We start from the raw sequence: 13,014 nt of genomic DNA on the forward strand, positions 1-13,014 counted from the left end.
CTTACGACGTGCTTCAGATACGCTAATGTTACCGGCACCAGACTTAGGGGTAATCTGGAGCGGCAGCAAGGGTTGCACAGGCTGAGGAGCACTGCGTAACCTCTGTGGCTCGATAAAGAGAGGACACAAAGTTAGCGTGTTTCTCATGTGTGAGCTTGTTTCATCTCAGGAATGACATGCCAGTCAATTAATTTCAACATTGCTGATTTAACAAAATAATGTACAGTGTAACTGTACAGTGTAACTGAAAGAATAAAAGCGAACACATCCTTCTGCAAAAATAAAAACAACAAAATGTGAAATAAAAAACAGATACACTGTTGCTCGCTCTTACACCAAAACTAGTACACACAATTCTTGCTGAGGTATTTCCCTATAGTGAACGCAACTATATATGTGCGGCATTTTTCACGATTCTCTGAAGCAATCTTGTCTGCTTCCTGCATGCGGGAAGCCCATTTCTGTGCATACTCTTAGGGAGTGGTTCTCTGAGTGAGCGATACCGGCAAGCTGTGGGAGTCTTTGAAAAAGTTTATTTTCAAACTCCCGGCAGCTGATCGTGGTGTAGCCTTTCAGGGTACCCAAAGCGTGGAATGAAGTCGCAGAAGATTTTCTCAGCCGCTGTTCGGCCCGACTTGTCCTTGGTTGCATATGCTTGGGGAAAACGAGTAAAATGATCTACCAGAACTAAAATGCACTCATAATCACCTTTACTCTTCTCCAGATGGAGATAATCAACTGAGATAAACTCAAAGGAGCACGAGTGGTAATGGACCGCATTGGAGCTCTCTCTGGAATGTTGGGACGCTTTTGTGTGACACATCGACATTGGCGAATCACATAGCCTTCAATATCCTGCTGCATGAGAGGCCAATAAAATCGTTCTCTGGATAAGTGAATGACTTTGTCAGCGCCGACATGTCCCATGTCATCATGCAAGTGTTTGAACACTGCTGCTTTCAGCTCGCTTGGGAGAAACAACTGCTTTCTCTGCGTTGTTTGCCTGAACAATATTTCATTGTCAAGTTTGAGTCTCTTCCATTCACGTATTAGTCTCTGAGTCTGCTGTCCCAATTTTCTCATTCTTTCCTTCTGTGGATTCCATCCTGATTTCATGAGATTGATCACTTCCCCGATTGCAGCATCCTCTGCCTGAGCAATTCAAACACTTTCTGAAGTTACCACCGGAATGCCTTCAGGAGTTTCATCATCACGATTTGCTGGCAGTTGCAGAGCAGCTATCCATGGCACATCATCATCCCTTACAGCTTTATTCCCCTGCCAAATGGCGAGACTACATCAGGGGGCATGGTCTTGGTATACTCATCCAGATGGCCGTGAAGATTCACTGGGTGCCGTGACAGTGTGTCAGCATCTGTGTTTGCCTTGCCTGGACGGTATTTCACTGTCAAGTTTGAGTCCCTTCCGTTCACGTATTAGTCTCTGAGTCTGTTGTCCCAATTTTCTCGTTCTTTCCTTCTGTGGAATCCATCCTGATTTCATGTGATTGCTCACTTCCCCGATTGCAGCATCCCATCAAGAAGAAGTGTATCAAGGGGCTGGATGTGAACATTGGGGAGTGTTTTGTCCATCTATGCTCGCCCTACCATGTTTTCTTTGGCAGAGCTGAATGTTCTCCACTGGCTGGGCTGTGTCCCCCAAGCCAGTGACCTCGTACCATTGAAGACAGCCAATGGCCCGTTGTCCATCTTATCCACACACAAAACAATGAGGGAATCTCACCTTGTTTTGCTGTACACAGGTGTTGCATCTGCGTTTGACTTGAGTTGTCGGTACCTGGGGCCGAGATGCTATTAAGCCAGGATTCTCAGATATTGCTGGCTCCGGAGGTTTCACCATCTGGGCCAAGTGTTTGGTCAGAGAAGATACCTCTATCTCTAATAGCAGCATGACTGTCCTGTAAATCAGTGTCAATTACCGTCTGCCTGGCAGTGTCGCTCCTGTCAAGCTGAGCATGGCTTACAGTAACCTCTGTAAACAAATGGATGAAGGTTTGCGAGTAGGGTTTACTGAAAGGGAAGTAATTCGTACAGTGATGAAAGTTCTTAAACCTGGTACCTTCAGAGAGATGTTAACAAATACTTTATGTTGATAAGGTTTATAATATACTCATGCTTAGTGTGCATTATTAGTGTTAAAATAGGCTCTCATTTGAAATTAAACTCTCTGTCCATCATGAAAAAAAGGGGGTACTTGTTTACAACAATGTTGTAGTAATTTCACCATACTACACTAACACTTGAGTTTTTTTTTTTTTTGCTTTGTGTTCCGAACCAAAATTTGACTTACGACGTGCTTCAGATACGCTAACACTTGAGTGAAGCAAAAATAAAAGGAGAGCCACAGTCATTGATACAATTTTAGCTGTAAAAATAAAAAAACAAACTCACTAACACACAAATATAAAATGAAAACACTCACAAGGAGAATGGAACAGACAAGCGAACTGTACCTCAGTGTATGTTTCTGACGTTCAGCTTAATTACACTTTTAAAAACAGTTCATTTGTTTCCATTCTCTTTTCCTATGTTTTCTGTTTATATTTTATAGTCTGAAGAGGAGCTATTTCATTTATTAAACCACAACAAAAAAAGGGGTGTTTTTTGGGGGGGCTGGGCCATGAATCCATAATGGCATCTCAATTCATTTCAATGGAGAAAACGGATTAGATATGTACAGTATGGCTAAATTGAGTTACAGTCACGAAACTAAGTTATGCTCTAATGTACTACCCCTGGCAAACATTATGAGTCACCAGTGTCACAGGATGTTCATTCAGTTGTTTAGAACAATTTAGTAGAGTAAATACAGATCACAGACAAAACAAAAGTCATTTCAAATGGCTTTACTTTCTTTTTTGGGAACTTTCTGGCTTTAATAAACACTAAAAGAAATGAAGAAAAAAAAAGTTATGTTTTTAGACCAAGCAGAATGAAACAATTATGCAATTTGTGCAATTCTGAGGACAAAAATTATGGAAACAAGAAGAAAAAAACCCAGCAAAAAAAGAACACTTCAACACACAGTGTCAGAGGCATGGACCTAATAAATGATAAATAGTACTCTTCATCAATCTGGCTCCAACTTTCTCGGATTGCCTTTGCCAAATCAGCTTTGCAGGTTGGAGCCTTGTCATGAACCATTTTCTTAAACTCCCACCAAATATTTCAAATTGATTTAAGATCCGGATGTGTTTTTCTTCAAAGAATGTTTACACAGTTTTTGTTCTATGGCTAGATGCATTATCATCTTGAGAAAGTAATTTCATTATCCCACAAGCATCTTTTCAATTGATGGCATACGAAAAGTGTCCAAAATGTCAACGTGAACTTGTGCATTTACTGAAGATGTGATGACGCCATCTCCCCAGTGCCTTTACAGAAGGAGTAGGGAACTCTGGTTCTTCGAGAGCCATATCCTGTCTGTTTTGGTTCTCTCCCTCCTACAACACACCTGACTCAAATGATCAGGATTATTTCCGACTTCTACCTAGCATACTGATGAGCTGATCATTAGAATCAGCTGTGTTGTAGTAGGGAGCGATCCAAAATAGGCAAGATATGGCTCTCGAGGAACCAGAGTTCCCTACCCTGCTTTACAGGGTGCACCCGCTCTTCAAGGTATGATCACTTCTTGCAGACTACTAATGAGGAGATCTAATCTGATGCAGGTGTTAGTTTTGGGAATGGAAATGTACAGGGTGATTCAATAATGTTTCCCTTCGAATTGAGTGATTCAATCATTTTTTTTATTCCCTCCGCTCAATATAACTATTACTGAGTTCTTTTAGCACCACGCGTGTATCTACTCAGAGTCACCCTTCTACCAAGTTGTCAAAGAAAACAAGTAGGCCAGTGTTTTACAAATGTATCAAACTACCCAAATCTATTCAATGTAGGGTTTGTTTATTTTAGGTTGGGGTGGCAACAGCAAACTCTAGTTAGAGTAAAGGGAAACCTCCAACAGAAATAAGACCCCTAACAAGCAAATAGTAGTAATATATTGAGTATATTTATATATAGAGAGAGAGAAAAAATACCCTGCTGACAACTCGGAATAACTCCTTTTACAACCAGAACAAAGAAATGAAGAAAAAAAAAACAGGTCACTGTCAAATTTACCAAAATCAAAATGTGTCCACATATCTGTCCATTTCAGTTGAAAACTCCTTTAGTGTTTAGGATGTTCGATTTTTTCCCCCACAGTGTCAGTTTTTATATTAGTTCGGTATCGAAGTGGATATCGATTTGGTATTGACGCTGGTATCAAAGTTGGTATCGGATCTGACCCCCAAAAATGTCTGAAATCTCAGATCTAAGAGAGAAAAAAAATGTCCGATAGACAAAGCAGTTTTATTTATACAGCACATTTCATACACAAGGCAACTCAATGTGCTCCAAACAAGTAAGGACACAACAGCTACAAGCATTAGCAAACACAACAGTTAACAACATTCAAAAGCAAAGAGAGAAAGACAAAACAAAAATAGCTAACACAAATTACTAGAATGTACGTTGCCAAGATTTAAACTCTAAATCAGAAAACTTTAAAACATTTAAAAGTAAAGTAAAGAAACAAAAGTGGGTTTCTAAAACATATTAAATAAAAAAAAAAAGATTTAAAATTGTTTAGACGACCTTAATCAAAGGTATGAGAAAAAAACGTTTTTAACCTGGATTTAAAAGCATTTACTCTCGGGTCTGACTTACTTCTGTTGGCAGCTTATTCCATTTGTGTGCAGCATAACAGCTAAATGCGGCTTCACCATGTTTACCTTGAACTCTGAGCTCCACTATATTATGACACTAATTTAGTGTTTCTTAAGGCCATAAAGTTGCCATTTGAAATGACATTTGTGTTTTGTGTGTGAGTTTTGTGTCATGTTGTGATCTGCTTTTTTTTTTTGGTCTAAAAATATAAACAACTGAATTTACATCCTCCGAGACAGGTGATTGCACATTTTTGCCATGGATTGTCTAACATACAGACAATTTGCAACTGTATCCATGTGTGTCTGTGTTTTTCAGACTCTGTCGTGGTCAGGATCTCACAGGTTGAACTCTGGAGAGGAGCTGTTTCACACGCAGTCTCGTTTGTCGGTAATGGGACGCCCCAACCTGTGCAGCCTCACGCTCACCCTGACTAACTCATCTACTGCTCGGCGCTCCAATTTGACTCTCTTTGCCGAGGTACAGACAGACAGGGGTAGACAAGCAAAATTTGATTTTGGGTCCCTCTATTTCTGCCAGAAAAAGTGTTTTGCTGTTGAATGTTCCGTTCGAGTGTCTATTATGAGCATAGATGGGCACTTGACCCTTTTCTACCAGTCCGTCCTCCATCCGCGACTTGGGTACCCTTCCGTCCTCATCCGTCCGTCCTTATTCATAAAAATTAAAAATGATAATCCTCCGACCCCGTCCGTCCTCGTCCTTCTAACGCGCTTCCGTCCTTAGATTCTGTAAGATGGATGTGTATGGTGATGATCATGGTAATGGCAATACATCCCAAAGTCCCTGCTCCCAACCAAGCAATTTCATGGGGTTGAGTCCCCCAGGAAACAAAATGCTATGGCGAGTTAGAATAAAAACATTGTATATTTTATCAGTCTAGGATGGGGAACTGGAGTGTGGAGGTAGGAGGCAGTGCTTTGTCCTGGCTCCAGGGGTCCGGTCTTCTTGTACGCACTAGACTGGACCACAGAGAGGAGATGTGGTTGAATGGCACAATGGAGGGAAGATGTCTCCAGACCACTGCAGGTTATAAAAACGGTACATACAGAATCAGCCACACAGCACTCAACAAACAATGATGCTTGATTTGACTGACACATTGAATAAACTTGATCCCCAGTGAAGTGTTGGGTCGGTACAGAATGCACAGTACATACTGTGTGTGTCTGTCTGTGTATGCGCAGATACTGTCCTCAGTGAAAATGTTTCTGTGGTGGCATGTTTGGGGACAAGTCACAATCTGATGCTGGAAGTACAAAAAAGAGATGGCAGCAGCCAACCTGAAGCTTTGGGAAGTCTGTCTGTGGGTGCAGCCAAACAGATGCTGACGCTGAGAGCAAGTGGCTGTGTGGAGAGTCTTACTGCAGTGGAGGTAACACAAGTTACAACATTTCAGCAACCATAAAATTTTACATATTGAAATATATGCACTACTCAACAAAAGTGGATGCAGTCGACCCCGCTTTTCGTGGTCCACAAAAAACGGCAAATAATTGTTGTCCATTATAATTGTATTTAGTTAAGAATTTTTTTTTTTTTTTTAATTAAAATAAATAAATATATATATATATATATATATAATATATATGTATGTATGTATGCGTGTGTGTATATGTACATGTACATAATTTAAACCAACAAAAACATTCTTGAATATGCACCCCAAAACAAACATTGAAAAAATTAAAACTAATTGAAAAAAAAATCTGCAAATAGAGAAATCCATGGATGCCGAACCGCAAGTGTGCAGGAGTCCATTGTATTGAGCTCTCGGGTGAAACTTCAGGATGAACCTAAATAGCACAAGGACCGAAACAGATGAACTTCATGTAACGTTCTCTGATCTTGTGAATGCATATCCAACTGTTGTTTGATCCATGATTGGACTAATACATTTCGAAGGTGGTCCACGTCTCTGCCTTTCTGTGACTCTTCCAGTCTGTCTGTTGCAACTGGTTGATGATACTGTAAGATCACCTACAGTATCACAAAGTTTTATTAGCAGGTCACAACAAAAATGCAGAGGCTGAAAGAGTCACAGAAAGGCATAGAAGTGGACATCCTCGGACATTTTCATGGATCAAACACTAGTTGTGAATTTTGCTGTTCAGCCCTTTGTTAGAGAACAGTACTTTATGCAAAACATACTGAAATGTTTAACAGACTGGCATTCAAAATTTTAGAGGCAGTCAGATTAAGTTCACCTGTAAAGGTTGTGCAGTAGTGCATTTTAGGTTCATTCTGAAATTTCGCTCAGGACCCGAATATTCACAAGTCTTTTTGTGTGAATAGTCTATTTATATTTCTACATATTTGGTGTTTATTTTTAAAGGCACGGATTGCAGCTGTCAGCAGTCAGATCAGATACAAGCTTTTGGAGAGAATCAAGGCGATGAAATATCTCCTTGATGAATTCAGACAACAGGTGACAAACCAGCGAATAATGTTGTGATGTCATCTTTAAAATGCCTCATGAATTTATGGCACTGTGAAGTATTAAGTAGAAAACTGGCATATTTGTAAATTCATTTCTTTTAATAAAAATTGTGAAATACATTGTTTTGTAGCAAATTAAAGCATTTTACAAGCATTTCCCCCTCTCACCAGTCCAGAGACAGTGAGTTGCTCCAAGATGTGAGTGCCATGCCTCTGCTTATTGCCCAACAAGCAGAGTCTACGTTGGGACACAGAGGCAAGAGTTTGTTAGCTCTGTGGCACAGCAGCTCCCTTCGGCATATCATCACCACTAGCCTGCCTCGATATCTCAACCTTTTACAGCGCACCTCGCTACTGGGACAGCTGGAGCTGAAGAGTAAGTAGCTCAACTAATGACAGCCCTTTTTTATGGTGTTGTGATTGCCAACAGTCAGACACAGGCCTTACCACATCGTAATGGCGATTAGAGCCGAAGTCGATTTACCAATCATGTGTTTTGGCATTGACAGCACAGACAAAATCTAGTAAGAATTCATGTAAGATGGTCGGTAGCAAGGTTACTACAATACATTATTGCAAAGCATTCCCTCTGCTTGTGATTTCAAAAAAACCTTTGCACCGTATGAACTAACAATACACTGGAGTTGTGTTCTATGATTTAGAGTTAGTTACTGTATATAAATTAGCCAGTTGATGGTGTCTGAATGTGATTGGATGAGCGAGTCAGCTTTATAAAAAACTATATGCGCATTTTTCAATATCCTACTACAGTATGCTAAATTGTTTTGCTACTAGGAAGGTCAGAGCGTACAAGTACATGAACCTTAAAGCAGCACTGGGCAAGAATTCGACCTTAATAAAAACTTTTCACAACTCTTTTGATGAAACATTGACTTACAAGTAGTTGAATGGGACTTTTGTCATGCCCTGGGGAGGTCGTTTTTACTGGCACTAAGCAACTTTGAGGAAGATGGGAGCAACCCTGGCACACAGAAAAAATACAAATGTCCTGAATTGCTTTACGGCATACTCACTTCCTCCTTTCGCTATAAGGACGAAAGTCGATTCGAACGTCTACGCGCTATTGCTGGTGTCATGGCAGAAGCCCCAAAACAACAATAGCGAGCGAGAGCTCAGATTTCACGAGAGTACGCGCTGGCGCCCATGGAAAATGTGGTTGAATTTTGTCAAAACACTACCACTTTTGTCCATATGGTGCCACCATAACCAACAAAAACTGACATATGTCACAGTGTTGCTTTAAGCCAGATAGCAAGGGTGTAGAATAAAGGCTCCCACGGCTATTAGTAGGGATCATAGCAGCACCTATTGCTGCTTTCCGTACCGCCATCCAAGATCAGTCGTTGAGTGTGTTTGCTGTCCACAGGGCCCTTGGCCACTCTCGCAGGCGTGTACCAGGACGTTAAAGGACAGCGGCTGGAGGCCGTGTGGAGGGAGGCTGTTGTTTTGTGGACTGACAAACTTCAGAGGGCCACCCCTGCTTTGCTGGAGAGTCCTCAGCTAAGGCCACTAGCTCGAGGAAGCGCGGCTACGCTCAGCCGTGCCATGGATTTTGTAAGGAAAATGCTCTTAATGAATGTTTTTCCTTTTGCTGTTATTCGATTCATGTTAATGTTTACTTTCGGATTCAAACTGTTGCAAGTTGTAAATATTCACCTCACTGCAGACATTCTAGGAATTACTTTCCACATCCCCCCAAATGTGTGCTTTTTCCACGAGTCCACATTTTCCAGGAAAATAATCCCAGTCAAATGAATGGAGACATGTTGTTCAAATTAAAGCCATCCTTCCACATTTGACCGCTTCTTCAAACCAGATCAGATGATTCCAACTGAAACATGTTCGACATATTCAGGACATTTTGACAAGTAATTTCTGTGTTCTCTAAGTTCATTTCCACATTTGTCATAGTTCCATATTTTCCATGACAACATTCCCAAATGAATGCAAACATTTTACATATTGACCTCCTCCTTCCACAATTCTCAACCAATTCAAATCGTTTCCACTACAAACTGTTCAGCTCACTCAGGGCACGTATATGGATATGTCTACAACATTCTCCCAATTCCCAAACTTTCACAATAAAATACCCAAATTAACCTGCTCCTCATACGTCTTGACTGATTCAAACCATTCCAACTTTGTCACACCATTCTAAATTTGCACAATTCAATTTATTGTACTGCATTTCAGCTCAGCTCTTCACCATTTGTCATGTACAGCGACCATACCTTGAATTTATCTATTGAGCAGGTACAAAGTCATGTTTTGCATTTATTAGGCAGGCCAGCACACGTACCACTGGGTAGAAAGCAAAATGGCAGTGGCTCTTTCTGGACTAAGGAAGAAACTGGCATCACTGTATAAATACTCGCCCAGGTACTGCGCATGCATTTCAGAATTATGTGAGGAGAGATGTTGTACTTGTTAAAGCGGAAGTCAACCCAAGCATATTTTTTTTCAAGAATATGTTCCCAGCAGGCCCACTAGTTGAAACACGGCATTCTGATTAATTTTGCGTTTGTGGAATATAAATTAAGTAGCAAAATGTACTTGCTTTTAGCCATCTCTGGGGTGGCCATTTTGTCTTCTGTCGACTGACAATGACATCACAGCTGCTTACAACGACCAATCACAGCTGACCTGTTCTCTGAATCTGAGCAGTGATTGGTCGTTGTGAGCACTTGTGATGTCATTTTCAGTCGACAGAAGACAAAATGGCCGCCCCCAGAGATGGCTAAAAACGAGTGGATTAACACTTTTTCACAATTCCACAAACGCAATATTTATCAGAATGCCCTGTTTCAACTAGTGGGCTTGCATAAAACATATTCTTGAAAAAAATATGTTTGCGTTGACTTCCGCTTGAAGGATTTGAGTTCATTTGTTTATCCAGTGAGTGTTCTGTGGCTGTGTCTATGTCGCTGCCACCCCTGCACTGGACACGTGTGGCTGAGGCCGGTCTGGTTGGGATATTTTTAGAAGAGTGGCTCCTGAAGCCCCTGCAAAGCCTTGCCTCCATTAGACCCACTGCTGAACTTTACCGCCTCAAGAGGAAGATCATGGACAGCCCATTTATTCGTAAGAAACACTTACCATTCAGTCTAATGAGCTCTGCTCCTTACATACTGTAACAATGTTTTTACGTTTTTATTTTGTTTCCCTCTAACAGACCAAGCCCTGCTGGTGGCAGATCAGTTTGTAGTAACGTTCGATGGCCGCCTTTATGAGCTGCCAGGCTCATGCCCACTTCTTCTGGCCCAAGACAACAGTGCCGACCCCTTATTCACGCTTGTGCTCAATTCACAGCCAAGCAACCTCCTCCTGCTCAGGTTGAATAACAGCACTGTCAGCATTCAGCGCAACGGACAGGTACAGGACAATTCGCCATGACGTCACGCGTTCTTTTGGGTGGCACGGGTCCAAGTATTCTCCGATGGAGGATTGTTGTAAGAGTTGTTTGTGTCACAGGTAAAGGTTCAATGCAACAACACTGTGACACACATGTGGCGGAGTGATGATGGCGTCACTGTCCATAAGGGATCACACATTGTGCAGGTGTACAATCACAATGGCGTGTCGGTTTCATGTGACCTGAGAATTGAGGTGTGCAGCTTGACTCTGGACGGATGGTTGCATGGTAGGAGAATTTAAGACATGTAATAGAATTATAGGAGCACCAGCATGCATAGAGGCCCGTGTACTTTCAAATAGAACAGTTGACTTGCTTGTGTTATATTACAGTCATTCTACATTTTAAGAGCTGTATTGTGATTAGTGTTAACGTCCAATCTCACCTAATTGGTTATTTACTACCTTTTTTTAATCCGTCCATGCCAGTGACATACAGTGACAGGCAAGACAATTAAATGCTCTTCCACTAGGTGGGAGAAGGTACAATATGCCAGTGTATCCACCTGTTGCCATCCATAGAACAGAATAAGTCAAAGTTCTTGTGAGTATATCAGCTTTGTTCAACTAAACAGCAGAGAGATCTGTATTCCGCCTATGTGACGGATGCCCATTTTGTAAGGGATATAGACGGACTAAGCATTGTCGGAAGCCCATTTTTTTCCCGTCTATGTAATCATCTATCGTCTATTTTTGCGTTGAAATTATGTGTCTGCATGTGTTACTCCACTGCTTGTGTTCAAATATCAGTTGCTTAAAGGGTTATTACACTGCGACACCAATGCTATTCGTTAGCCCGTTTATGGCGTTTCCCATTGTGTATTAGTATTAAACTAGCAGACATTAAAGCAAAGTTATGTGGTTGTTTTAAGTATGCAAGTCAAAGCAAAAAGTTGGCTGTAAAATGTCTGGAATCTCATAAAAACTCGCAAGTCGGGCTGCTCGTATCTCAAGCCACCACTGTAAATACTTTGCAACTTTTTTATTTGGTGTTGCACCGTAAGATTTTTCCAATGTAAAATATGTTATATGTGTGTTTGTGTGGCACAGGCATGTCGACTGGTCTGTTGGGGACCAATGACAACGAAGCAGGGAATGACTCACCGTTGCGTGATGGTTCCCAAGCTGAAAATATGAAGGACTTTTTCTACAGCTGGCAGGTAGGTATGGGTTTATTTGAGCTATTATTGGTCCACAATTACTCATTCTACAAATATGAATGATCCTATGGCTACAATCGAGGATATTTACATGGATGTTAATGCTCTGTGCCTAGATGAACTCTGAGTGCGCAAGACCAACAGCTAAAGTGGAATTTGTAGCCACGAGGGCAGTGACATGTGGCTTTCTGTTCTCCTCTCTTGATTCCCCACTAAGTTCCTGTTTCAGTGTGGTGAGTATGGAAGCTGTGGGGCGGACAGGGCAGGGGTTATTGTTTGGTGAGGCTGATCTCTGAGAAATCAAAACAAACAAGCAATTTTATAAAGAACTATAAAACCATTTAGGTTATGATTAAATTTTGTGATTTTGTTCTTAATTTGGCATTTAGAGCTCTTCATATTTGGATAAGTGCCCACCAGACATCCCCCCTGACATCTAATTGATTTTAGATTGATTTGGAGCAAAGTCAGGATATCCAGAAGCTCTTTATAATGACAGTGATATTAGAAACAGAGCATTATTATTGTCAAGGCTAAGCTTGTTGACGTACCTCATGTTGGCAGCAGTGAGTATAATATTGTTCAGCCTCATACTATATTAAGATAAGCTTTATTAGTCCCACAATGGGGACATTTGCAATTGCTAACTCAATTGCACTGGATAACCACTGATATGAATGAAGGTACTGGAGCTCTTATGCAGGGCGGAAGGTATACATCACTGGGCGCCATTTTAGCCATGCCCAAAAATTCAGAAAAACTGAAAAGGTGAAAGACACCTTAACTGCACTGTTAGAGTAGAACAAAAAGGAGATTACAAAAGTCGTTGGTAATGACTTTAAGGCAAGGCAAGGCAGTTTTATTTATATATCACATTTCATACGCAAGGCAACTCCAATGAGTTTGCTTGACACAAGCAAAGGCAAGCAGAGAAAACAAAAGTAGCTAACAAAATTACCACATTTAAACACATTAGCAGAAAACTTTAAAATTTCAAATGAAAAGACGAATAAAAGTGTGTTTCTAAAATATATAAAACAAAAAAATTATTTAAAATTGTTTAGAGAACCTTAATCAAAGATATGAGGAAAAAAAACTAGATTTAATAGCATTTAAACTCAGGGCTGACTTCACTTCTGTTGGCAGTTTATTCCATTTGTGTGCAGCATAACAGCTAGTTGAAACAAGGCATTCTGATAAATATTGCGTTTGTGGAATAAGAGTTAATCCAC

At 40.8% G+C, this 13,014-nt stretch overlaps 1 protein-coding gene across 5 annotated transcripts in view; it reads left to right on the top strand.

The window, feature by feature from the left end:
- Positions 1-13,014, top strand: part of apoltp (apolipoprotein lipid transfer particle homolog) — a 56,316-nt gene that overhangs the window by 42,138 nt on the left and 1,164 nt on the right. Inside the window, exons 61-72 of one of the 5 annotated variants that reach the window (XM_086043537.1) lie at positions 5,049-5,210; positions 5,627-5,789; positions 5,936-6,123; positions 7,084-7,176; positions 7,359-7,563; positions 8,575-8,762; positions 9,493-9,590; positions 10,108-10,292; positions 10,384-10,583; positions 10,683-10,851; positions 11,673-11,782; positions 11,899-12,015. In XM_086043537.1, coding sequence (XP_085899663.1) covers positions 5,049-5,210; positions 5,627-5,789; positions 5,936-6,123; positions 7,084-7,176; positions 7,359-7,563; positions 8,575-8,762; positions 9,493-9,590; positions 10,108-10,292; positions 10,384-10,583; positions 10,683-10,851; positions 11,673-11,782; positions 11,899-12,015 — 1,878 coding nt within the window. Of the gene's footprint in view, positions 1-724; positions 860-5,048; positions 5,211-5,626; positions 5,790-5,935; positions 6,124-7,083; positions 7,177-7,358; positions 7,564-8,574; positions 8,763-9,492; positions 9,591-10,107; positions 10,293-10,383; positions 10,584-10,682; positions 10,852-11,672; positions 11,783-11,898; positions 12,016-13,014 lie in introns of those variants that run through there. The other 4 variants (XM_086043538.1, XR_015088438.1, XR_015088439.1 and 1 more) reach the window with 4 other exon arrangements.

The sequence above is a fragment of the Filicampus tigris genome, chromosome 10 (assembly GCF_054856515.1).
Source record: "Filicampus tigris isolate MCC_2025a chromosome 10, RoL_Ftig_1.0, whole genome shotgun sequence".
NCBI classification, from domain to species: Eukaryota; Metazoa; Chordata; class Actinopteri; order Syngnathiformes; family Syngnathidae; genus Filicampus; species Filicampus tigris.